A 26589-nucleotide genomic window follows, 5' to 3' on the forward strand; every position below is an offset into this window, starting at 1 on the left:
CTGTTCTGGGTCGGGGCGGGGTTAGGTTCTGGCCGGGGCGGGGTTAGGTTCTGGCCGGGGCGGGGTTAGGTTCTGGTCGGGGCAGGGTTAGGTTCTGGCCGGGGCGGGGTTAGGTTCTGGCCGGGGCGGGGTTAGGTTCTGGCCAGGGCGGGGTTAGGTTCTGGCTGGGGCGGGGTTAGGTTCTGGCCGGGGCGGGGTTAGGTTCTGGCCGGGGCGGGGTTAGGTTCTGGTCGGGGCGGGGTTAGGTTCTGGTCGGGGCGGGGTTTGGTTCTGGCCGGCCGGCTGTATGAAGCCTGGTCACGCAGCCCCCCTCCCAGGAGGCCAGGAGGTTGTCCTTCCCCAGGGTTAGTGTTTGCAGTAGGCACTGCCCTTCTGGTCATGCACCTGTCACGGCTGCTTTCCAGTGACCAGGGTGACACTGCGCGGCCACCCCGAAGTCTCCTATAGTCCATCTCTCTGCAGGTCTCCCTGAGCTCAGCCGGGCTCTGGTGACGAAACCGGGGTCTCTAGGGGCCACTCTGGTCCCCCCTGTGTCCCCATCTGTTTCCTGCTCCAGGCCACTGCCCGGCCCTTTGCCTCCGTCCTTTCTCCGCCGAGGTCGGCCCACGGGGCACAGGAGCAGCCCGGGGCTCGCCCCGCCCACCACACTGCTCTCCTCCCAGCTGCCCGCCTGCACCTCACATACCGAAGCTCCCACGGGGTGAAGCCCCTCCTGCTGCCTAGTCCTGTTAGGGGGGGAAGGGGCCTGAGCGGGGAGACGGGGCAGGGGCGAGGCCGAGGGCACCGTCACAGCCCCCCCGCGCGTGTCCTGGGTCCGCAGCAGCGTCTCACAGCAGTGCCCGAAGCCGAGGGCCGGGTCAGCGTGCAAAGCGAGTCCAAGGACGGAGGGCCAGCGGGGCGGCGGCCGGCACCGGGGCGCTCGGGCTCCGGGGCGCGTCGCGTGCAATGAGACTCCGGGACACTGTCCAGACGTCAGGTGGGGACGGTTGCACTGTTCCGTGTTTGTGTGTCTCCGTGTGACTGAGTTGCCAGTGGGGTGCCGTGCGCGGGACCCCACCGTACACGAGTCCAGGGGTTAGGCGAGAGGTTGGTGGAGAACTAGGGGCGGGCGGGGACCCTGTTAAGATCCTAGGGCGGGGATATTAAGAAGCCGAGGACGGGATTCGGGAAACGGACTCGGGCTCAGCGTCTGGCCATGGGCGACCCAGAGCGACTGTCTCTCCCACCCTGAGGAGAGAAAACACAGTGTTAGGTGAGTGGGGGGCCCCGTGCCCCCCCCCGGCAGCCGTGGCCCCCTCCTGGAAACCTGGCTACAAGCCACTGGGGCTCTGTCACTAGCAACGATGCCCCCAAAGGCGTCTTTGGCTGCTTCTCCTTACAGCCTCCTGACCAGTACTGAGCCTCCCCCCCTGTGCGAGAGGAGCTGAGGGTCCCGGCGCAGCGGGTGCCCCTCGGGCCGTGTTTCCAGGTGAGCCGCTCAGCCCCCCGGGACTGTGAACGGACTGAGCCCCTCGTTGCTCTGGCCACAAATCCCCGAATAACAGCGAAGCTCTCTGCAGACAGTGCCGGCCGGGGACAACCTCACCCCTGGAGTGACCTTGGGGACGACGACACACCAGCTGCTGACCCCACAAGCTTACGAGGGGGACTTCTCCCCACTTGTCTGCCCTTGTCCGTCCGCCTCGCCCAGATGGACCAACCCACAGAGGAGCCGTCAACACACTTCGACCTAACGGGGCGTAAAACCGGGAACGGACCTGGTCTCAATGAATACAACAAGGAGCTGGCGGCCACTGAGACAGGACGCTGTGCAGGGCCCAGCCGTGGGGCGGGGGCGGGGGCGCCCCCGGCTGGAAGACCAGTCCCGCAGACGCCGCGCACGGGGGGCTCAGCTGTTGGGGCCCACGTCGGGCTCGTCCTCCTGGGCCCCCCTTTCCCCGTAGGTTTGGACTGAACAATTCTCTCAAAGACTCCTGTAGACTGAGGACGGCCCTGACATGTAAACTGCGGTGAGCACGGGCTAACGAGGCCTCGTCCAATTCGACGTCCCCCCGGGCGGCCCGAGACGCCCCCGGGAAGGTCGGGGTGGGGCTCAGGCAGCCTCCTCGGCCTTGGCCTTGGCCTTGGCCTGGGAGCTTGTCCTGAGGGCCCTCAGAGCTGCCCTTGGGGGACAAGGCTGAATTTCCAAGAGATTAGCCCGAGGGCTCCCCAACGTGGGACTCACCCCAACCAGAGCAGAGCCGCTTGTAAGACAAACAGCTGCGTGGACACGGTCCCGTTCAGATGCCCCTGCGGGGCCGTTAGGTGCAGGGTCCTTTACCTGCCACGACTCCTGCCGTGAGCCAGGCCGCCCCGCTGTGCTCATGAACGGGAAGGCCCAGCCCAGAGCTGGGGCTCGGAGAGGTGGGCTCACTTCCCAGTCACCCCACCCTGAAGGAGCCAGGGGGGACCCCAGGCCTCCAAGGCTCCGTCTCGCGCTCCTCTCTGTCCTACGTTTCCCACGGTGACCCCTGTGCCTGGTCTGCCCAGGGGGAGGTCCAGCTGAACTCGTCCCTTGGGGCAAGGCAGAAGGGGGTCACGGCCATCTCCGTCCCCCACCCTCCCCGTCACAGTGGTGAGGACGCGCTCCGGTGGGGCCAGGTGTGGCCCGTGTGCTTGGAAATGAGCGATGTCTCGGGGTGGCCCCAGGGCTGGGGGGACGCAGGGCCCTCCACCCTGCTGCCATCGACGGCACAGACCGCCCGGCCTTCCTTCCGTCCCCCCTTCCGTCCCCCGCCCTGAGGAGGAGGAGGGGGAACAGGCAGGGACGGAAATCCCTCTGTTCCCACCGCCTGCCTTGGGGGCACTTCTTCACTCAGGGGTGACCGCTCCGTGTCTCCCCTTCAGCCCTGTGACCAGCGTAGGTCAGCTGATGACATTTTATATAGTGAAATCTAATTAAAACCATACTCGTTGAAATCTGATTTGACTTGATAAATGGAAGCTTCCCTTGAACTATACAGACATCGCAGAATTTCGGAACCACTGCCTACGAGATTATTTTCGGACAGTGTCGGCCCTCCCCGGGGAAGCAGTGTCCTCAGGGGGTCCCTGGCCGGCTGTGCCGAGCCTCCCGGTCACCATCACCCACGCAATGAACACACACTAGCTTCACAGAGGAGGGTCACAGGATGGGACAAGCCTGCACGTCCCGGACCAGAGGGGGCTGTTACAACCGCAGAAAGCTGGCTTCCTCCCGGGGCCCTTAGGTGCGGGACATCGTGGGGGAGCCCAGAACCGGTCAGGGGTCAGGGCACCGCAGGCCATCGAGGGCCGTGACCTCCTGGCGGGTCCGGGGCACAGGTGCGGACATTGCTGTTCCGGGGGAGGGTCTCGTTTGCTTCTGGCCAACTCCCACATTGCAGTCGGCTGTCGTGACGCCGCTGTCTGGGGTGCAGTTCACGTCCTTGCCCGGAGTTGCACGGCGGGGGCCCAGCCGAGTTTCCCCGACATGAGACCCGCGGGCCTGGGCGGCCCCGCTCCCTGCGCGTGAACAGGCCTGGACGAGGGGGCCCCACGCCCCTGCTCGCTGAGCTGCCCCTGCAGGTACCCCCACCCCGGACACAGCCCACACGACTCCTGCCGAGTTAAAGGGCAGGTCGCCAGACCCATGAGGGTTTGGGTCACAGACCAAGTTACCCCTCTGTCAGCTGCAGAACCTTGTTCTAATGAGCCAACCAGAAAGCAGCCTCAGCCCCGGCCGGTTGGGCTCAGCGGTTGGAGCGTCGGCCTGCGGACCAGAGAGTCCCGGGTTCGGTTCCCGCTAGGGGCACGTACCAAAAAAAAGGGAACAAGAAAGCAGCCTCCACGGGTCAGGGACCCCGTGCTCTGTCGGCAGAGGTGGGCATGGACCTGGCATTACCTGGCGTCGCCGGGAACATGGGTCCTGCCCTGCAGCTGCCAAGCTCAGGGGCAACATGACCGAGCCTCGGGCAGCAGAACCTTTATGTGTTCGGTGCCGTGGCCTCTGACCCCGGCGGCAACTCTGAAAACGGGTCAAGGGAAGGGGAGGCTGCTGCCCCATCAGTGACGGGACACCCAGAGCACGAAGTCCATGGACGCTCACGCCTTCCCCAGCGCGCGCCGTGGCCTGAGCCACGGGGAGGCTGGAGGACGAGGTGTGCGAGTCCAGGACCCCGCGTCCGAGCCCTGGACCCCGGCCAGCGACACAGAGCGGCTTTCGGGCTGTGGGGGCCAGCACAGGCGCCCCTGGGGCACGCACGCACGCCCTCCCGTCTGCAGGGACTGTCCTGCGGGGATGCTAGCCTGTCCCTGGACCGAACAGGACGTCTACCGGGCTCCCCGGACCCGGCGCTGTGGGCAGCCAGGTGTGTGCTCCACGGATCGTCCTGCCCTGGCAGGCGGACGGTCTCCTGCCTACCTGTCCTCACTGCGTTCCGTGAGCGGGAAGCGCCTGACTGGGCACCTGTGAGGAGCGTCGACCAGGGCGTCTAGCCCGGCTCCCGGTGCCCAGCGGGCAGGTGGGCCCCGTCTGGGCTGAGAGCAGGTGAGAGGTGGCGTGGGCGTCGCTGGAAAGCGGGCGGGAGCGCGACGCAGGCGACCTCTGTGCAGACCTCACCTCTCTGCCGGACGAGGGCTCCTCGGGCTGGGTCAGTGTGCAGACCGCTGCCGCTTCGCCCCCGGGGACCCTCCCGCGCCCCCTTCCAGCTCTGAGCCCTGAGCCGTCTGCGGTGCGGGAGCCTCGGCTCTGTCCCCTCGTCCCTGGACCGGTGGCCACAGAACCCACGGGTCTGTCCCTGACCCTCCAGCCCAGGCCTCACGCCGACGTCTCTGCCACCGACGGGCCCTTCCAGCAGTGAAGCATCACACACGTCACTGTCCCTGGGGTCCCCGGGGTCCCCGGGATGCCCGGCGCAGCGTCACCATCAAAGCCCTCAGGAGGGCCTCAGACCCTCGGTGGGGGGAGCCCCTGTCTTCGGTCTCCGCTGGTCACCCCCTTGCCGCCCGCCCCTCCCGGAAGCAGAGATGTTCTGTGTCTCCCGCCTGGAGCCGCCACCTCCTCCCTCCTGGTTGAGGGCCACCTGCTCAGCCCCACCTTGTCTGGCCACCGTCCCGGAGCAGCGACCACCTCGGGCACCAGAGGCCCACGGCGCCCTCCGCCCCTTCCTGCCTGCTCCCCCATCGCACTGAATCTGCTCATTTTCTGCGACCTTTGAGTGGTCCTTTCCGCAAGACTCCCTACGTCCAGCCCCCCGCCCTCAGGTGTTTGCAGGCCCGTGTCTGCGACCTTCCCTGGAATCCTGGAACGGAGCCGTCGGCGCCAGGGGACGCTTGTGACCTCTGCAGGCCGGGGAGGTGTCCCGGAGGGACAGACACGGAGACAGGGCAGGGACGGGCCGCCCAAGGTGAGGCCTGTGCTATGGCCAACCCCCAGGTCCGGGGGGTAAGGGGGGGCTGGAGACCTGGCACACAGCCCCCCGTGTCCCCTCCTATCTTACCTCACCCACCCCATCTCGGACCTCAGGCCTGCAGGTCCCCCTGTTGCAAGGAAGCAGGCCCCAGCCCAGCACAGGGGACCTTCCAGTCTTGGGGTGCGGGGACCTGGGCTTGGCACCAGGGGCCGTATTTCCTGGCAGGTGAAGCCTGGGCCTCAGTCGGAACGAGCCCTGGAAGGCAGGGCCCCCCCCAGCTCCCCAGGGTCTCTGTCCCCTCCCCCCCTCGAGAAAGCATCCCCCTGGGCTCCCTGGGGAGGGGTCCTGAGAGGCCTGTGGTCCGGCCGCTTCGGCCGCCCCTCTAGGGCTGGTGAGGGCACCGGGGTCGCCCGCTCATGGCGCCGGAGCCTGGCCGTGCCGGCCTGTGCGGATCAGAGGACATTCTGCGATTTCAGGGACCAAGCTCGGCTGCTGTTCCTTTAGCAGGAACGTCAGCTGCCGTCGCGTGCGTGACCTGCCGGCGCCCGTGGCCACGCGTTCCCGCCACCGGTCACCGCTGCGGCGCTGTCCCTGCATGTCACCCCTTTCACACAGCGGGGGGCCAAGGCGCGGGGGCCTGGGTCTGCGTGACTCCAGCGTCACAACCGGCAGACACGCCCGCTGTGGTCTCCGGTCTCACCTGGTCCTTGGATCCTGGGAGAGTCGGCACCCACGCAGAGCCTCAGCCCAGCTGTGCCCCCGTCCCCACCTGGTCCGCGAGCCCCGGGGGCCTGGCTCCGTCTCACTGAGAGGCCCCATACAAAGCGGTGGGAAGGCCGGACGTCTGCCCTGTCCGGTGTGTCCGGGGAGGGTAAGGTACAGGCCCACCCGCCCTGCGTGTCCCAGACCGGGAGGTACATTACCAGCTTGAAGATTCTGGAGAGCGTGCTCTGGGCGTCCTGGCCCTTGAGGCCCTTGTGACCTGCTCTGTAGTCGGCAGCGCGGCCCCCATAGCCGAAACCGGGCTTCTGCCCCTCGGCCCCCTGCAAGAGAGGGCAGAGCCCTGGTCGGAGCCTGGCCCCGGGCTGTCGCCAGGCCGGCCCAGATGCCTTCAGGGCGGAGCTCGGCCCTTTCCCGCCGCCGCTCCCTGCTGCGCTCCGGGGTCCTGAGAGAAGGTTAGCAGGTGCCGCAGGACAGGGCGGGGAATTGTACCCCCATGGGGCAGGAAGTAGGGGACACAGGTGGCCGCTTCCAGGAGGAGGCTGAGGTCGAGTCGGGCTGTTTCTGGGTGTTCGCACAGACCCGTTTGCATCCGCTCCGCCTCCAGGGACCCCGGGCAGGAAGTGGGATATGTGGCCACCACTTTCTACAGCCTGGACAAGTCTCATTCCCTGGCCTCGGGGAGCTCTCCCGAGTGGCCGGGAGGCGGGGAGCCATGGTGTGGGAGTCCGGGGCCTGAGGGTGCAGACCTGGGCCCCGGGCTCCTGCACGGGGGCCACAGAGGGAGGGGCGGGTCAGGGCAGCTGAGCCACCAGCATCGCACACCAGGGCCCAGCCCAGAACCCTGAGCCTCAGTTTCCTCTTCTGTAAAGTGGGAATAATAACGGTGCCCTCCCCGGTGGGCTGCTGTGAGGATACGTGAGTTAGTAGGTGTCCTGCTCTAGGAACAAAGCTCGGGACTTGCTGTCCTCACAGGGTGGGCCCCCTCCCGCCCCAACTGCCCCAGCAGCGCACACGCCCTTCAGGGAGACAGTGGACGCGTCCTCTGTGGGACTCGTGATGGCACACGATCGCAGAGACAGGAGAATGTCTGTGATTTCTAACAGCTGTAGGTTCCCTGGGACGCCCCCGGGAGACCTCACGGGCGGACTGCGGAGCGGACATTGCTTGTGAGCGTTTGGGGTGAAGGTCTCTCAGCCACAGGGCTGTCCGCGGGGCCCCCTGGCTGGACACCGGGTCTGAGGTGGTGGCCTCGGGTTATCGAGGGGCGAGGACAGGGAGTGTGGCAGTGAAGGTCCGAGCCCGCCCACTAGAGAAACGCCAGCGCTGCCCGTGGGTGCCGGAGGGTCCGCGCGGCACACGGAGGGACGGGGCCCCGGGGGGACGCCTGGGCCAAGGCCGGCAGGGGCGTGGAGACCACTGTCCCATTCCCTCTCCGCCCCGAATTCGGAGCTCCCGAGACCTAAGCGCAAGGACTGATTTTCGGATGAATAGTGAGTTTTCCCCCTTTGGGATTCCGGGTCCTCCCCGTCTCCGGACGGCCTAGAACATGAGAGCGCGCGGCGCAGTTTAGCGGGAGGGAGCAGGGCGAGCGCCCCCGGACCGTCGGGGGGCGGCCGGGGCAGAGCAGGCGGGTTCTGGTTGGGAAGGAGAGAAACCAAACGCGCGGAGGTGAGGGACGCGGGACGTGTGAAGGCCGTCCTGCCCCTGGGTCCAGCGCTGGGGACGACTGGGACTGGCCGGGAGGAGGGCTGGGTCCCAGCCGCCACCCCGCAGGGACCGCCGCGTCCAGCCCGTCTGCCCTGGAAAGTGGAAGGGGGGTCACGCAGTTACTGCCGGAGGGTCGATGTCCGGTCGGTCTGTCTCCGGCTGGCGTGGAAAGAGGAGGAGGCACCGTGGGTGAGCTCGCCCAGGTCAAGTCCCTGCACTGCTGCCACCCTTCTGCGAGGTGCTCAGGGCGGGCGAGGCCAATGCGTCCTTCAGGATGTGTGTCCCCGTGTGTGGGGCCTGACGGAGCCTCTTCCCGGCCTGCCTCCTCCCGCCCTCCCGCTCCCCCCCACTTCCTCTTCCTTCCATCCTTTCTCCCTCTTTCTGCCGTTTCTCTGGTGATTTCGTACGACTGCCTGTTAACCCAGCATCTGGTGTCTGGCCCTGTGCTGGGGACGAAGGCATTGTGTTCCCAACACAGACACGCTTCCTGGCCTATAGGTTAGTGATTATTCTTCCCTTTTATTCTGAAAATTATAGTTTTTATAGAGTAAGGACACTGCCTAAGAGTCACCAGTAGCTACGGCCCAGTGAGCGGGCTCAGGACCCTGGTTGGCGTTCTGAGTGGGTTCAGAGGCTAGTTTCACTCGCATTGGACAGGAGAAGGAACACGACCTTCAGGGTCTCATTACACTCCGTTCTCGGGGTCCAGGAGCCCACCCGAAGGCTTCTGGTCGCCTCGACGTCAGCACGGCCGTGAGGACTGACTGGCGCACACCGACCAGCGTCAAGTAACTAAGTCACCGACGTCACTTTCTGTCTGTCTCCTCAGCATCAGTTCCCATCGGAAAGTGTCCTCTGGGGGTGGGCTGGTCATGTCCCCGGTCCGGCAGCCCCAGCCCAGCTGGGGTGGGAGGGAATCGGGGCTTTCTCAGACCTGGTGGGAGCCCTGTGCGTGTGTGGGAGCCTTTGGGAGGAAGGGCCCTGGCCCTGGGCACCCCCTCGGGTGGGAGGAAGCCGCTGGCCTCCCGGGGGAAGGCACCACGCAGGGCCCGGCTGCGCAGGAGGAAGGTGGACCGACTGTCAGCTGAAAGAGCAGAACACAGACGCCAGTGGCCGCGAGGCCCGGGAGCGGGGAAGCCGCGGGGCTCGGGGGTCACCTACCCAGCTGAATCTGCTGTGGGAGAGTCCGCGCCCCTGGATGAGGAGAGAGAGAGACAATGACCTTGAGATCAGTGCAGGGGCCGCTCTCAGCAAAGACTGGCCACCCGCAGCCTACGCGGAGACGCCGGTGCCCGGTCCCCGGGGCCGCAGCGGCCGCCTGCAGCTTCCGCGAGGGTTTGGGATCCGTGAGCCGTCAGCACGGCGGGCGGAGGAGGAGGCGCCCCATCTCAGCCTCTCTCCTGGGGGCCCCCCTGCGGCAAAACTGCAATCAAGTCAGGCAGCCGGGAGCCCAGCCCTCTTTGGGGGGCACTTAGGGATTTCGGGGACGGTCTATAAATAAAGCGATGACGAATCACGACATTCAGGGTCTCACCTTTCCTTGCGACGGAGGAGGTGTGCGAGGCGTCACCTGCAAAGACACAGGAGGTGGTGAGCGGCGGTGACCCTTCTGCAGAGCGGCCCTGACCTCTGCAGGGGACTCCCGAGCTGTCCTGAGTGCCCGTGTCTGCTGACCGCGTCTGTCAGGGAGGCCACCGCTCCGCGCGGCGCCCGTTCTGTACGAGCTGAGGGGTGCAGGGGAGTCTCCGTGCTGCTCTGATCCCCCAAGAGTCTCTGGGGTGTTTGAGAGAACCGAAATCCAGCCAAAGGCTCCTCTGCCCCCGGGACCAGCTCGCCTGGCCCTGTGCACATTGACGAAGGCTGCGACCCCACCACCCCCCTTTCTGGGCGGACGCCGGCGTCCCCTGGTTTTTAGAGGGGCCAGAGGCCCGGCACCAGGCCCGTGGCTCCGAAAACTCTCCCCGAGCGTGGGAAGCATCATTTTAAAGTGCATCTGCACAGCGACTGTGCCACCGCAGGGTGGTGGCGTCGCTGTTGTTTTTAAGACTGTTTTTCCTGGAGCAGTTTTAGGTTTCTAGAAGAAAAGGCACAGAAGTTACAGACTTCCCACGGACCCGCCCGGTGTCCCTGTCCCCGCCTTGCATGAGCGGGCTCCTCTGTTCTAGCCGGGGCCCCGGCATCATGCTGATTGGTCACTGAAGCCTGCAGCTCGGTGGGGTCCACCCTGCCGCACATTCTGAGGACACGGGCAGAGGTGCGAGCTGTGTCCACCGTCGCGTCACAGAGCAGTTTCCCTGCCCTGAAAAATCCCTGGGCCTCTGCTCCTTGTGCCCTGGCAGACACCGGTCTGTTCACTGTCCCCAATCTCCCAAAGCCTGCGTTTTTATTTATTTTTTATCCTCACCCAAGGATACTTTTCCATTTTTTGTACAGACAGAGTGGGAGGGAGAGAGAGGAAGAGAGAGAGAGAGAGAAACATCGACGTGAAAGGGACACATCGAGTGGCTGCCACCCGCACGACCAACCAGGGCCGGGGACAAACTGCAACCGAGGTACGTGCCCTTAGCGGGAACCGAACCCGGGTCTCTCTGGACCGCAGGCCGACGCTCTAACCGCTGAGCCAAACCGGCCAGGGCAAAGCCTGCGTTTTTACACTAAGCCCTCGAAGTGGTTTCGTTTCAGAGGGGTGAGCTCTCCGGGACAGCACTACGCTCAGTACGTAGGCGCTGCGGCGGGGGCTCCTTCGGGCCACCCCAGCGGGGAGGACGGGGTCCTCTGGGGAAGGGCTCACGTTCCTCCTGGGTCGGAGGCAGCCGCCTGGGAATACTCGCCCCCTCGTGGACTGGCACAGTGCCCCCCAGGTCTGCCCGCATGAAGGGCACTCACAAGGTTTTTGAAGAAGTGGATGACGGGGTTCTCATCCTGGGGCCGGCCGTGCTGCGACTTCTGGGGCAAGGAGCCGTAGTGGGTGGTCCTGGCGGCGTGGTGCGCGTCCTGAAAGACAGGCGTGGGAGCTCGCGCGGGCACACCCCCGTTCCACCCCGGGCTCCTCTGGTCCTCGGTGCCCGGATCCCAGCGTGGGGCGCTGCTGAGCCCCCCCCCCCCCAGAGGTGCCTGAGACTCACTGAGCTGGGAGCTTTTCCCTCCGCTGAGTCCACACCGGGTCCTGAAGTCACCTAAGCGAGGGCGAGGGGCCATGAAGGCCACGGGAGGGTGATGCCCTCCAAGACGGGACTGGGTGGGCAGAGCACGGAGGGCAGCATGTCACCCCCCGAGTCCTGGTGTGGACAAGGGGCCGTGCTCAGGAAGCACACACGACCCGAGCACAGCAGAGACGGCCCCTGAGGGGCGTCGCGGGAATCGGCCACTCAGGCCGCAGCAGCACTGAGGGCGCCCGGTCAGCCGACAGACAGGTACGCCCGCACTCTGCCATCCTTCCTGCTCACGCCCCTCTCCAGCTGTGGTCCCGCGTCACATCTGGGGCCTGAGACCCTGCTGTCCCTGGGACTCGCCCACACTCCTCATCGGCTCGCGCAGCTCACGGCCACAGGTTTTCCTCACCTGTCCCGCACCCTGTCCTGCACCCGCCCCCCCAGCAGCAGGGCACCTGAGCCGGGGCTCTGCCTGCCCCTCCCCCCGCAGGGCCCTATGGCTTCTGCTCCACCAGATGCGGCCTCTTTGCCCTGGTTGGCAGAGCCTTCTGAGCCCGGCCATCAGCATGTCCAGGTGTCCTCTGCCTTCTGTCTTAGCTCCGAGTGGACTGGCCACCTTGCCGGCCCCTGAGCAAGGTGTCCGGGTCCAGCCCAGTGTCCCCGGCGAGGCTGGCTGTCTCGGCTGCCCTGTGACTTTCTGGGCCCTGCTCACTCTTCAACTGTCAAGTCCCCCTTGTCCTGAGCCCCGGGAGCCCAGGCTTCACACCGAGGGCTCTGGGTCGTCCACGTGGGCCCTCCCAGCCCTTCCCCCACCAAGGTCAGTGGAGGGTTCTGAAACAGCCCCTTCCTCTCGTCCTGGGGCCCCAGTGCCCGCTGACCACGAAGGAGGGCACTTCTGAAGGGAGCCCTTCTGCCCCCAGTGCCCCGCCACCCTCTTTGCTGGACCAGGCCACTCAGCTGGCAAATCGGGGCCACTGCCCATGGGCTCAGGCCTCCATACAGGGCTTCTTGCCGCCCGCAGTGCCCTTGCGGCCGTGTCTCAGCCCCTCTCATGCTCTGAGATCTGTTCTGACGGCTCATCCGCCCGCCCTCAGGCTGGTGACCCAGCTGGCTCCCCTCCCCCTCGGCTTTGAAGTCCCTGCTCCAAGGACGAAGGGGGCACTGGGTTCCCCTGTGGGCAACAGTGTGGGCAGAAGCAGACGCGAGGGCATTTGAAGACAATGATGTCCGCAGCAGGCGAGACAGCTGGTCCTTATTCCAAGTTATTCTCCTGCTGCTGCAAGAACCTAAGTAATCTGGTGACCTCACGTGTCTGTCTTGACCCCGCACCTCTCAACTCGCCAACGAGCGGGAGGAGTGATGACTGCGACGAAGGAGCGGATGCCAAATTGAGAATGAACCCACGAAACGGGTGAACGCGGAAACTATTTCAGTTACTTACTTTAAGACAAACGTCTCTAAACGTCTACTTTGCCTGGTGAGGGTATTCATTGGATCCTGTCCTAATGGCCTGAAATAATTAAAACAGCTCAGAGCTCAGTACGCAGCGCCGGTCCCTTGGCGTCTGCGTCCTCGCTCTGCTGTAATTGAGTTTAGTGATTAAACGAAAATAACATCCAACGTTACAGAGAGGTTTTTAAAGAAACGGAGGCTCCGCCGTGCAGCTCTCTTATCATCAACGCTTATTTACGTTGGGAGATAGTGAAGTGTATGTGGGTAGTAACATTGTTTCCCACGTCCGTTTGCATGCCTGCTCTGAACGCTAAAAGAAAAGAGATTTCCTTTTGTGATTTCTATAGTGAATATATCGCTCACCAATCTTCTTCTTTTTTAATCCTCACCCGAGGACATTTTTGCATTTATCTTCAGATAGAGCGGGAGGGAGAGAGGGAGGAAGAGAGAGAAACATCGATGAGAGAGAGACACATCGAGTGGCTGCCACCCACATGGCCCCCTTGGGGTCGGGGACAAACTGCAACCGAGGTACGTGCCCTTAGCGGGAACTGAACCTGGGACTCTCTGGTCCGAGGGCCGATGCTCTAACCGCTGAGCCAAACTGGCCAGGGCCACTCAACAATCTTCTAAGGGAAAAGTAAGTCAATCTTTTAAGGCACACATAAAATTGGCAGGTTGCATTTTAGCTCTCGGAGCTGTGACATCAGGGTCAGAAACGGCGATTGGTCTCTGAGCCTCAGCACAGAACTAGCTGTGCGACAAGCATTAACCGCCTGTTGAATGTGCACCCTTCGGATCATGGCTAATCCAGAGTCCAACACATCCAAGAGATCGCAGGCAAACAGAGCGATGTTCATGCAATCACACGGTGTTTTGTTGTCTCTGGAAGAGCCACTGACCTAGACTTTGAAGGACTTTGGGGCACAGACAAGTTGATGTAGTCACACAGTTGTGATTGTATTGTCATACCATAGTTGTAATGGCCTGTTCCCTAAAGGGCATTTAGTCGATCATAGTTCTGTATACTAACAAGGAACAGTTAAAAAAAAGAAAAATTTAAAACACTACCATATGTAATAGCACCATAACAAAACATGTAAAGAATCTTTATGCTAAAAACCAGAATGTGCTGGTGGAAGACGTCAAAGATTATCCATGGAGAGATACACCAGCCAAGGACAGGAAGAGTCAGCGCGGTGAAGATGTCCCATCTCCCCAAGTTGATCTACAGATTTAATGCCCTTCCCCTCAAAATCCCAGCAAGGCTTTCTTTAGATATATGCAAACTGATTCTAAAACCATAAGGAAATGCAAAGAAAAAAAAATCACCACAACAGCCTTACAACTGTAAAAAAAATTTTAGAGAAATTCTACCCCTTGACTTTAAGATTTCCTGTTTCTATGGTCGTCAAGCAGGTGGTGTGGGAAGGGCAGACATGTAGGTCCACGGAACACAGTAGGTCCACGGAACACAGTAAGTCCACGGAACACAGTAGGTCCACGGGACACAGTCGGGTCCAGAGACAGACCCACATACACACGATCGGCTGATTTTTGATAAAAATGACGTTAATTCAACATAGAAATAATAATCAGTTTTTTCAACGATGGTGTTGGAACAAATGGACGTCCATATTTAAAAAAAATATATTGACCTCAACCCAAAGTCACACCTTATACAAAAATTAACTCAAAATAGATTATAGATCTGTATCTAAAATGTAAAACTTTTAACATTTTAGAAACAAACAATAGGAGAAAATCTTCATGCCTGAGTGTAGGCTTCAAGTTCTCAGACCTGACACCAAAAACATGACCCATAAAAAAAAATTGGTAAATTGCACTTGATCAAAATTTAAACCGTGTTTTGCAAAAGACACTATTAAGAGAGTAAATAGACAAGCTACAGAACAAGATAAAATATTATGAAAAAGGACTTAAAACCAAAATATGTGAAGCACTCTCAAATTTAATGGTAAAAAAAACCAATGTCGTTAAAAAAAGGGACACAACACTTGACTAAGCACTTAATCAAAGAAGATGGCAAAAGGCAAATAAGCACATGGACAGATGCTTAACATCATTTGTCATTAGAAGGGTGAAAGTAAAAATCATGAGGAGATACCACTGCACACCTATTAGAAAGGCTTAAGTAAAAAACATCGACAATACTAAGTGTTTACAAGGACGTGGAACAACTGGAATGCTCAGGCCTTGCTGGTGGGGATGCAAAATGGTGTGGTCACCCTGTAAAGCAATTTGGCAGTTCCTTATGAAGTTACCCAAATGACCTAGCAACCCTAATTCCTGCTGCTCATGACAAAAGAAAAATCAAGCATTTTGAGAAGTGGGTTTTATAATGAATATGTTGGTCACCAAGTTTTTGAGAAAAAGTAATTTAAGTCTCAAAGGAAGACATCATCATACAATAACAAAAACAGAAAACCTGTACATAAATGTTCAGAGCAGCTCAACTCATAATCATTAAATCTGCAGACAGCCCTGACATTTGTCCATGAGTGGAGGTAAGAACAGACCATGGTGCATCCGGGCAGTGGAATACTACTCAGCAATGAAAAGGAGCACACTTTTGCTACATGCAACCACTCGGAGGCGTCTCCAAGGCATTGTACTGAGTGAAAGAAGGCATTCTAAAAAGATTTCCTATGGTGCTATCTCATTTATGGGACGTTCTTCAAAAGATTAGACCATAGTGAGGTGGCCAAAGTGGTGTTTGCCAGGGGTAGGAATGGGGAGAGGGGAGGGTGTGGTGTGACTACCAATGAAAGCAAAAGGGAGGGTTTGGGGGGGTATTCTTATTGTGGTGGCAGCTACAGGGAACCATACACGTGTTAAAATTCACAGAATTGCATACGTGAGCGGCCAACGTTACTCTATGCTAATATATACAATAAAATAAAATAAGGCCATTTAACATTATGCAGCCAAACGTCGAAGGCGGTGCAATATGTCCGTGTGTGGATTTGCTAATTGGCCACGTCTGGGCAGTGGGACTGGTCTTCCCGCTCAGTGCATGCCTCGATTTCCCCTCTGAGCTCCCGTTTCCACGGTTACCCTCCTTAGCTGGTCTTCCCCTCCCAAATGTCTCTGTTTTCTGAACAACATGGTACCTTCAGGCTATAACTACTCATTTGGAATCCAACTGTCCTTTTAGCTTCCATAAGCATCTTACCTCTCCAGCCCGATTTTAATGTTTTGGAGGAAAAAAACACAAAAAATTCTGTGACCCCCCCAAAGCTCCAGTCAGTTAGTGTAACTCAGCAAATATGAATGGACCCAAGGGACAGAGAAGCCTCTTCCTGATGTGCCCCGTGGGGACAGGGCGCTGCTGTGCACTGGAGCCTCCAGTCCTGGCCAGACTCTCACAGGGGCGGGAGGGGGCTGTGTCTCAGTCACCCTTCAGTTTTTCTTGTCCTGGTAAAGCGTAAGTCATATAAAATTTACTGTCATAACCATTTTGACACGTGCAGCTCAGAGGCAGTCAGTACCCTCACCACCATCCATCTTCCCAAACTGACACTGTCCCCATCCGGCGCTGAGGCCCCAGGCCCCTCCCCGAAACCCCCAGCTACTTCCTGTCTCTGGGTCTGCCCCCTCTAGGTCCCCCACTACGGGGAATCGCACAGTATCTGTCTTGTTCGTGTTGGGCGTACTCACTCAGCATCATGTCTTCCCATCTGTCCACGCTGCGGCGGTTCCGGAACCCTGTCCCTTTCTAAGGCTGTGTGATACTAGCTGCAGGCACACCCCTGTTCATCTGGGGACGGATGCCGAGTCCCCCGTCCAGCCCAGACCCTGCTGACCTGATCCATCTGACCATGACAATTCCGCGGCCCCGACAACTGGCCGAAGGAGGCCCGCACTCCCTGCTCTCCCTCCGTTAGTAGCCGCCCGCACCGAGCGAGAGGAGCCGCCCCCTCCCAGCTTCGGTCCACTGTCCCCTCGTGAGGAGGCCAGGTCCGGATGTGTGCAACACGTCTCTGAGATTGAAGGTCAGTGGTGGTCAGAGCAGGGCCAGCCTGGGAGGCACTTTAAAATGGTGGCTCCTGTGTTATACTTTACAGTCTGTGGGTAGTGGGTGGGTGTCCTTTTCCAGCGGTTCTCAGCCTGCGGGTCGCGACCCCTTTGGGGGTCGGATGAGCCTTTCACAGGGGTCGCCTAAGACCATCAGAAAATACATATTTCCCATGGCGATTCATAACAGTAGCAAAATTACAGTTATGAAGTAGCAATGAAAATAATTTTATGGTTGGGGGTCCGCGCAACATGAGGAACTGTATTGAAGGGTCCTGGCAGCGGGAAGGTTGAGAACCCCTGTTTCACACGCTGTGCAGTGAGCCAGGTCTTGGGTTTCCTGGGAGGGCAGAGACGGAGGGGCCGTGCCCCAGGCAAGGGCGGTGCTGGGGTGAAGGGGGTGGGCTGAGGCCCTGTGGGCTTCCCAGTCCCAGCTGGAGGACGTGCGACCGAGAGTGCAGGGCATGGGGGCCATGGGGGCGATTGGAGGGTGGCAGGTAAGTGCCCCTCCTGAAACCCTGGGGCCTCGGGCCAGTCCCTCGACTCGGCCTCCTCCCTCAGCCCCTCCACATGCTCAGGCCCTGCCTGGGATGCACAGGGTCCCCTTACGGAGGCCACTGAACTTGGGGTGCCTAGCAGAGGACGGGTTTGTCACTTAGTTTTAGAGACACGCGCTTAGTCCTTCTCTGGTGCATCACTTTCCAGTTGTGTTCACGGAGGTTAAAAAAAGCGCAAACTGTTAGCATTTTAGTTACTCACCGAGACTGGCGTCTCCTCGTCCAAGTCCACCCTGTTCTAAGCAGCGAGGACCACTGCTGCCCCCCCCCCCCCCACGGCGGGTCATGGGGAGGAAGAGTGTGGGCGCAGGGACCCACCCCGCCCACCAGGGCCTCCACTGCGGGGCTCCGTGTTTGGGACGTCAGAGTTTGAAAAAACAGTCCAATTTTGTAAAAATAAAATACTTTCAACTGCTCGGAAAAAAATACATACTCTTTCTATACGGAAGTCAAATAAGATTTCAAAGTTCGCAGAGGACGTGCTGCCACGCAGGGCCAGCCTCATCCACAGCCGTGTTCAGGCTGAGCCCTGGCCCAGGGGTCAGCGCGGAGGACGGGCCAGCGCCCTGGACACCTGCGGCCGGCCCATCACCCCCGCGTGCGTGTCCACAGCAACGCCTGGTCGTGAAGAACCGACCGGCAGCGCCCACGGCAGGTCAGTCACGCGCTGCGGGGAGTTAAACAGCCCAGGAGGACTGCCGGGTGGAGGACGCCTTTCCCTCACTTTGAAGGCAAGTGCGTGTCCTCTGCCCGCGCCCAGCAGGGGGCGCGCCTGGTCTGGGCTCGCTCCCCTCTGCGCAGACCGGGGTTCGCCCCGGGAGGACGGGGTCCTCGGTGGGCACAGGGCCGTCCCTGTGACGCGAGTGGCTGCTTTCGGAGCAGGGCGAGGTGCTGGGGTCTGGCCAGAGACACACTGATGGAGTCACTTCCTCTCCGAAGAAAGGCGGCTCTGAAGACAGACCCTGCTGTGCCCGGGGTGGGGTGCGGTGGGGTGCGGTGGGGTGCGGTGGGGGTGGGGGAGAGGAAGAGTCAGGCTCTTTCTGTTTCCCCTCCCAGCGCGGGATTCAAGCTGCATCCGCAGAAAGTCGGGGGCTGGGCCGTGTCCCCTCTGCGGGCTCGGGGCTCAGGGGCTGCACCGGGAGGCAGGTGCCCCCGCCCAGCGTCCCTGCGGGCCCCGCCCCCGTGGGCGGTGTCTGGGGCGCAGGAGCCCAGCCCAGGGCGGTACCAGGGCAGGAGCGGCCGCCGGCGCCAGGGCTGCGCGGCGGGCGCCGAACCCCGGGTCCGCAGCGGTCTGCACCCCGCCCTCCGGGTGCCGCTGCCCACGGGGCCCTGACTTGTATCCGCGTCCTCGGTGCGCTCCAGCCTCGGGCACAGGCGTCAGGCGGAAGGACGTTTGCTCGGCGGGCACCGAATGTTACGCGCGTTTGGGGGAAATGGGTCCTGGGGTGCGTGTGCGTGGACCGGGCCGCGCTGTCTGCCGCGTCTCCTGCTGGGGGGCGGGACTGAGCTCTGGGTGGGAGCCTCTGCCCTCCTGCACCTGGCCCCGAGCACGGTCACCGAGGTCGCCAGGTCACCAGGTCGCCAGGTCGCTGTCCCTCCCGCACACCAGCTCTGTCCGCCTCGCCGCTGTGGGGCGGTCCATCCGCGTCTGGTCCTGGGGGGAACCTGAGCCCGAGGCCACCTGCCGGTCGCCCCGCACTGTGGGGGTCGCCAGCGCCGCTTCAGAATCACAGCCGAGGGTGTCTCTGCGGATCCGTCTCGCACGTGCCCCCTAGGGACCGGCAGTGGCCCACAAGGTCACAGTTTTCCTGGGGGCACTTTCTTAGTCAAGGTCAAGCCGTGGGCCCTTCACCCTGTGCCCCCAAAGGATGCAGTGTGAACGAGGATTCAACTCGCTTTCGCAGATGGGGTGCATGTCCCCACCATGTCCTGTCGGAGGACGTGCTCCCTGGCATCCTCCCTGTCCGCCCCGGGCTGGGTCCCTCCGGTCATTCTGCCAGGTGGGTCTGGTGGGTCCCACGTGCGGGACAGGGGGGCGGGGGTGCTGCCAACCTAAACCTCACAGCAGGTGGGCCAGTCACTGCTGCACCCACGGTGGAGGCAAAGGTCATGGAGAAAAATGCACTTTAAAATTTGGGTTCATTTCACGTATTTTTTCAGTTTGTAGACTTACTCGATGTTACGTTTGAAGGTCCAATGAGCTAAAACTGCTTGTATGTAAGAGAAAGTGAGCACCTGTGGATGGGGTCGGTCAGACCCCTCCGTGAGGACCTGGGGAGCCAGGGAGGCTGGGATGGGGGCTCTCCCCCTCTCCCCTGGGAAACAAGTTCCCACTTGTCTCCTTAAAACTGAGAGCTCCATACAACGAAGTAGTCAAGTTAGTGAGACTAGATTTTTCCACTTGTTTTTCATTTTAAAGGGCCCATTTCTATGTCATTAAAACCAGGGCACGGTCAGCTCCCACTTTGAATGGAAAACACCCTTTGACACAACAAGACCGTAGTGTGGGCATCGCTCTGTTTTGTTCGGGTGATTAACCAGCCAGCACACACAGCCGGTCCTTGCTCTGTGCCCGCCGTGCGGGGCGTGGGGTGCGGGCAGAGCCCCAAAGTGGTGCCAGGGGTACTGGTCTCACCAAGGTGGTCTCACCAGGGGCCGGGAGAGTGAGCGGGAAAGGGATCTGCATTTTGCTCTTTTCCTCATTGTGTGGCCCTGCAGACCCAGGCGGCCAGCGGTGGCCGCTGATCCTATCGGGAGCACAGGCCACGTGGTACCGTCGCTTCTCTGACCGCCGACAAGAGGAGACTCGGAGTCAGCAGGTGATTCTTCTCTTGGGAAAGTGCTGATGAAACCCGCGTTTTCTGTACTCTGTTCTCTACGTCCAACCGCGGCTCGCTGTGAGCCGGCCGGACGTCCGTGTCCTCTCCTCCGGCCTCACGCTTTCGCTCAGGGGCTGGCGTCAGTGACTTCGCCCCCTGAAGGACCAGGGGGGTGTCCAGCTCTCTCCCTCCCCCACTTTCCAGGAGCCCGTCGGAGTCACTGCAGGAGAGTCGCTCAGTCCCAGCCGCACCCCCGGGGCAGGCGATGCACCAGAGAAACACCTTATCCAGCAGAGCTGGTGGGTCGAAGGTCATGTTTGGGGACGAAAGGACATGTGGTCTGCACGCTGCCCTTCAGAGCCGGTCAGGCGACCCACGGCCGTGTGGAGACCGGGCCGGACGCCATGCTCCTCCGGCTCCCGCCTTCTCCCAGGTTTGCAGAGGAAGCGACAGTGCCATTTCTGGCCAAACAGCATCGAGCTGTCCCAGGAGAGGCCAGGCTCTTTCTGGCCAGGTCTGGACGCCTTCCGCTTGCTGTCCGGAGAGAGTGCCGCCCGTCCGAGCAGGACCAGTCCGCCCTGCGTCCCTGCCCCTCGCGGCTGTAGACACGCGCTTGCTGCCGAGGCTTTGGCTCCAGGGGGTCAAGGGACGCCGTGGGCTTTGGAGAGGCTGTGCTGTGCGCCCTGCGGGGCTCTCCGTGGCTGAAGTCCGCAGGCGAACCTTGGTTCCGGTGGAAATATTAGGTTTCCTGTCGGCTGCTCAGGTGGAAAAGGAGGATGTGGCCGGCGAGCAGCGGGTGGCGGGGGACCGTCCCTTCGCCCTGGGGATGACAGGGACCCGTTTCGCAGTTGGAGACCCTGAGGGTGAGCTGAGGCCGCAGGCGGCCATCTGTGTCCCCTGATGCCTCCCCTGAGCGCAGGGCACCAAGCTCCGGCCTCTGTGAGCTGCGGTCCAGTCCGACCTCTCGGCGGCGACACAGGGGGTGCAGGGATTGTGAGCCAGAGGGTCTCACCTGGGCACAGAGACGCAGGAAGGACCCACCCTCTCAGCCCCAGGCTTCCGCACCCAGGGACCCTGGTGTGGCTGCGTTTTCCTGACCTGAGGTTTGGTCGTAAAGGGAGCTGTTCCCGGAGCTGGTGTCCTTGGAGGTGGAGCTGGTGGGGTGAAGGCCTGGAGCTGCTCTTGAATGGGGGGGGCACGGGACATTGTTGTTTCCCCAGGCGGCTCTGCCGGGTCTCCATTTAGGACAACATGACCGTGTGGGCAGAGCCCAAAGCATGGCCACCGCATGGCTGCCCTCCTGGCAAGGAAGGCTGGTTGCTACCTGGTCCCCAAACCCAGGTCGGCCCCCCTGGGACATGGTTCCGAGGCCCCGTGCTCTCCTCCCAGGGGCCGAGCAGAGCTGGACCCCGCCTGCGCCGCCCTGGTTCCCCTCTGCCTCTGAGCACCGGTCTGTAAGCCCACGCGTCTGAGGCGTGCAGACGTCTCCTCCAGCGTGAATGTCGGGCTGACTTCACCAGACTGAGGACCTGGGGCGCCCGTCCGTGCGGGCCCAGGTGGTGTCCTCGCTCGAGCTGGGGTGTGGAGACTGCAGACACGGGTGCTCCCACCACGGAGGCTGTGGCGGCCTCCCCACGAGGGCAGGAGGCTCCAGGGAGACAGGCCGCCCTGCCGGGGCCGTCATGCCTGGGCTCCAGGTTTGGTTTCCTCCAGGCCACCGGGCTGAGTCCTCAGCCCACTGGGGGGCCAGAATCGCAGTGTCTTGGGGAGCACTCTGCGGCCCCACCAGCCCTCTGGGGCAGGATCCTGAGAGCAGTGGCCACAGGGACGCACAGACTCCCCAAGGAACCCCGTGGGAGCCTCTGATGGAAGTGGGGAGGGCGGGTCTCCTGTAGCCGCAGGTTCACCTCCAGGGGCCCAGGGGCGGGGGTGCAGGCGAACGTGGACCGAGCTGCTCCCTCCTTCCCAGGCCCCCGGCGCCCTGCGTCCACCTGTCCGCCTCCAGCACGTGTCTGTGGGGCGGTCCGGCCACCCGCGCGCGGCGCGATCTGCGGGGACCCAGGTCCAGGCGCAGGGCTGTGAGGAGGAGGCTGGACTGAAAGGCTCTGTCTCTGCCTGGAGGGGCCGCTCACTGAGGTTCCTCTCGAGGGGGTTCTTGCTTATCCAGCTTTTGACTCCTCCAATGTCACCACAGTTCTTGCTCACTGAGGTTCCTCTCGAGGGGGTTCTTGCTTATCCAGCTTTTGACTCCTCCAATGTCACCACATTCGTCCGCTGTGATGTGACCACCCCCCACGGTCACAACTGGCCCTGGGGTACTCAGCCCTCCGGAGTCCTGCGCAGGACGCTGGTCCCCTCGTGAGGAATTCCCGGTGGGCGTGGCTCCTGGCCCCCAGCACCCAGCATCTGGTCTCCCACCTCCTGGCGGGGGGCCCCTCGTGCCCTTCCTGCTGTATTTGCAGAGTCAGTGACCGCAGGGAATGCCCTGGAAGGTCAGGGGACGCAGGTCACCTTGCCCCTGCGCGCGGTCCCCCTCGGGGCTCAGGACATCTTCGCTCTCCCAGCGCGGAGGGGCTGCTCTGCTCAGTGTGCCCGGCAGTGTCTCCTCCGCAAGCCTGTTCCAGGTGCCCCTGTCCCGTCACCGGGGACCCATGTTAAAGCCCCTCGCTGCCGTGAACTCTTGCAACCCTTTCCCGTGCCGGTGCCGCCACGTCTGCTTCCGGGACACGGGCACTTTCTGGGAACACGGAAGAGCCCGGGGGGGGGGGGGGCACTGCAAACAGAGAAGCCCTTTCTCAGAGGGAGGTCCTGGGCGTGGTCTCTTGGCCCAGACGCCACCTGCAGACGGGGACTGGGCTCTCGGCCACCTTCCGGCTCTGGTGCAGACACCTCGGGAGAGCAGTATGCGGGGCGGGGCTGTCCAAGCAGACCCCTGCGACTGTGACTTCAGAATACGGCCCCTGAAGGTCCTCAGCGCCGGTCACCGTTTGGAAGGGCCACTGTCGGCCTTTGTGGACAGCGTCTTCCCTCTGGTCTCAGCCCTGCTCTGTCTCGGCCTCCCCTGCACCCCCAGCACCCCTTCCTCCTCCCATGTCCCCACAGCAGGGCCGCGCGGGCCGCCGGGCCCAGTCCTGCTCCACAGGACGGCTCCGCAGATGCCGCTGAAGATCAGGGGGCCGCACATTTGTACAGAAGTGAGCACGAGTCGGCGGGGATGGAAGTGTGGGAGACAGGACAGAGGTGTGGATGCGGGGACGGAGGTGTGGGTGACGGGCTGCTCTTCCTCCGCCCACGACTGTTGAGAAGAGAAGAGCGCAGCCTTGGGGGACAGTCTCACTGTCGGCCGCGAACCCTGGCTGCTGGCCGCCCTGCCGGGTTGGGCTCTGCTCTCTGCGGACAGGAGGGGCAGGGACGTCCAGGGGTCCGGGCTCAGTGCGGCCGCCGCTGCCCCTCGTGCAGGCTGTGTGTCGGTCATGCCTGCCCAGCTCGCCCGCCCAGGAGGCGTGTGGTCCCTGGCTTCACCGACCGGGCTGACTGCCCGGGGCACACGGGGGCCCATGAACCTCCTGGGGACAGGGCTGTCTGCTCTGGCAAAGGAGCCACCGAGTCTGTGCAAAGCAAGCTCGCCACATGGCTGAGGGCAGCACGGGCCCTGTGCAGCCTCCGCGCTCTCGGCTGGAGCGTCTGCCCGCTGGGCCTCGGCTGACGGACTAGCCCTTGTCAGGAGCCTACAGTCTGCCGCGGGGACTCTGACCGTGTGCCCACCTCCTGTCGGCCCTGCGTCCGCTGGCTGCCCAGAGGCCCCCGGGACTGTCCGCCCTGGAGAGCTGACCCTCCTTGTCTTGCACAGGCCCCCACCACAGAGGCACAGTGTTGGGGGCGGGCGTCGCTGCCTCCTCCACGTGGACTCATCGGCCGCGTCAGAATGATGCTCTGTCTGGGCAGTGAGCACGTGACCGTACTTCGCAGGTGCCAAGCACAGAGCCCGCTGTCTCCCGACAGGGTCCCAGGCGGCAGCCCCTGGTGCTGGTGCCCACCGTGTGTGCGGCAGTCTGACGTGGGCGGCCTCCTCTGAGCCCCTGCCCTCCCCTCCCCGCTGTCCACACATCACTGGCACTCGGAGTACCAGCTGCCTCCGCACCAGGACACGCAGGGCCGGTGACAGCCCTGACCCAGCCCAGGGAGCTCGGCCGAGCTCAGGTGGGCACAGCCCGTGCCCACGCCCGAGGGCACCTGCCCTGTAGCGTTCACCCCACTGGTGCTGGTGGGCGCCGGCACCTCTCACACAGGGGTGCTCACAGGCAGGTCGGCACCACGGTCAGAGTCCCCTCTGCAGGGCCCGGCTGCTGCCCTGACCTGTGGGGCTCTATCCAGGCAGGGCCCCCCGAGGGGCAAGGCGGCTGCTCCACCTCCCCCAGCCCCGAGGGCCTTTCTCTGTCCGCACACGGTGTCCTTTGCTGGCTGTCCTGAGGGGCTGCCGCCTCGCTCTGCCAGCCTTGCAGACCCGCTGTGCCCCGGACAGGGGCGTGCCCCAGACCGTGCCCGCGTGGACGGAGACCGTGTGGGCACACGGCCGGCCGTGTGGCACGAAGCAGCGCAGCGGCGCACCTTACCTTGTACATGTTGCACAGCCCGGGCCGGCTGTGGGCATGAGCGGGCAGAGGGCTCCTGCCCTGCTTGAGCCAGGGAACCTGCCAGGGACACAGAGTGGCCGGTTGAGTCCTCTGCAGCGTCCCCTCCTGCCCCGGCTTGGCCAGACCCCGGTGGTGAGGAGAGTCCGCGGGATGGACGTTAGGGAGCCAGGGGCGTGAGGATGGATGGAGGCCGGGCCGGGAGAGCGGAGGGCTGAGGCGGGCGCAGGGAAGGAGACAGCGGTTCGGCCCGGGAGCCCCCGGGCGCCGGAAGGAAAGGAAAGAGAGATTTGGGGGACAGTGCTTCCCTCTCGGCTCCATCCTGAGGCCCGGCACCTACGACGTGACCGGGGTCCTCGGGCCCGGAGCAGGGCTCAGAGCGGAGGATGGAGCCGCTCGGCAGGACCAGAGCTCGCTCAGGCGAGTCTCCCGTGGAACAGGCCCGTGTGGTTCTCTGTGAGCGTCACTGTCGTTCACAGCAGGAGGGTCGGACTCACGAGCGGGGCCACGCCCGCTGTGTGGGGGCCACGGCGGCTGGCACCGAGGGCCCTCGGCATGAGGACGTCCCCTCGGGATGAGGGCGCTCGGGCTGAGCCGGCCACACAGAGGCCCGACGCCCACACCTGTCTTCCCTGTGGGCCGCTCGGGGCCTGACAGGGACAGGACCTCGTCTTCCTGACACCAGCCAGGCCCTCGCCTTGGCCCGGTGCTTGTGCATCTCCCTAAAGACCGTTTGCTGCTGTTTCACGGGCTGACAGTCCTGCAGCTGAGGGGTGTGCTGGAGAGAATGTTGCATGATGACGCCCGGAGGACATGGCAGGAAGTCCCCCTCTTGAGACTGCCCACCGCCGACGGGGTGAGGGAGGGAGCGAGAGCCCACGGGGGTCAGGAGACAGGGCCCCTGTCCCGGTCACCGGGAAGCCTCCACTTGGCTACAGATGAGATGGGTTTTTAGTAAACAGGTTAAGCGCTGGTTACTCGTGGAAGGGACGGTAGTGAGGACACACAACCCTGTCCCTGCATTTCGGGACTGTGACTGTGAGGGGAGCCCACTCGGGTGTCCAGGGGCAGGCCCGTGGGGCGTGTGCTCGGCCCCCAGCCCCCCAGGGTCTCCCCACGAGGCCGCGTCTCCAGCGGCAGGGAGCCCGGTGGGTTTAACTCGTGGTGCTGGGGACTCCCTGCCGAGGTGCGGCTGTTTCAGGGTGTGTGTCGCTGGGCGAGTCTGTGGCCGTCTCTGCCCTGATGAGACCCTGCTGTTCCCACCGAAAGTGGTAGCTCAGTGGTGAGGGCATCAGGCCCCTGGACCAGAGAGTCTCGGGTTCAATTCTGGTCAAGGGCACGGGCCTCAGTTGCGGTTCGCCCCCCGGCCCTGGTCGGGGTCGTGCAGGAAGCAACCAATCGGTGTGTCCCTCTCACATCAATGTTTTTCTCTCCCTCTCTATCTGAAGATAAAAGGAAAAATATCTTGGGTTGAGAATTACAAAAGAAAAAAAAAAGCTGTGACCCTCAAAAGGTGGGGTACGGGCAAGACCTCCTCATACACGTGCTCACAAGGCAAGGGGGGGTTTCTATGGGCTCCTCCTCGATGTGAGACGGTGTCCCCCTGAATGAGGAGGAGCATCCCTGGGGCGTCTGTGGGCAGTCCTGGGGTTGGCCGAGCGCCCTCCTTGTCTCGCTGGACGGCGGGGGCCCTGAGGTAGCCGCGCTGGGGACTGGCCAGGGCACGGGCCTCCACCCTGCCTGCCTGTCCCCGCGGAGACAGGAGGGGACGGCTGCCTTCCCTTCGCGCTGGTGGCAGAGGCGATCGGGATGCTGGGAAAGCAGGGGTCCTCGTGGAAGGAGTGGGGGCCACGGCCTGACCGGGCTGGTGGGACGAGGGCGGGGGAGCAGGCCGGGCGTGTTCATGGGACCGTCCGTGGGCTCACTTTTCCCCGCCTCCCCCTTCTCCTGTCCTGCGAAGTGGGGGGGTTCCGGAGCATTTAAGAGCGTGGAGACGGACACTGTGGGCACCTCTGAGACAGCCTCGACCCACGGTCCCCAAACGCTCCGGCAGCTCCTTCGTTTTCCTCGAGGCTCTGCTGAGCAGGTCCCCACGACGG

The 26589-nt window shown here is 62.6% G+C and overlaps 1 protein-coding gene across 4 annotated transcripts in view; it reads right to left on the bottom strand.

Annotated features, from left to right (window-relative positions):
* Positions 1-218: 218 nt before the first annotated feature.
* Positions 219-26589, bottom strand: part of LOC118618156 (myelin basic protein) — a 69457-nt gene continuing 43086 nt past the window's right edge. For 2 of the 4 annotated variants that reach the window (XM_036244132.1, XM_036244130.1), the window contains exons 5-10: positions 24473-24550; positions 10728-10835; positions 9376-9411; positions 9003-9035; positions 6335-6454; positions 219-1227 (exon numbers count right to left, since the gene is read on the bottom strand). In XM_036244132.1, the coding sequence (XP_036100025.1) occupies positions 1183-1227; positions 6335-6454; positions 9003-9035; positions 9376-9411; positions 10728-10835; positions 24473-24550 (420 nt within the window). In that variant the 3' untranslated portion in view covers positions 219-1182. The remainder of the gene's footprint in view (positions 1228-6334; positions 6455-9002; positions 9036-9375; positions 9412-10727; positions 10836-24472; positions 24551-26589) is intronic. The other 2 variants (XM_036244131.1, XM_036244133.1) reach the window with 2 other exon arrangements.

The sequence above is a fragment of the Molossus molossus genome, unplaced genomic scaffold (genome assembly GCF_014108415.1).
Source record: "Molossus molossus isolate mMolMol1 unplaced genomic scaffold, mMolMol1.p scaffold_m16_p_6, whole genome shotgun sequence".
In the NCBI taxonomy this organism is placed as follows: Eukaryota; Metazoa; Chordata; class Mammalia; order Chiroptera; family Molossidae; genus Molossus; species Molossus molossus.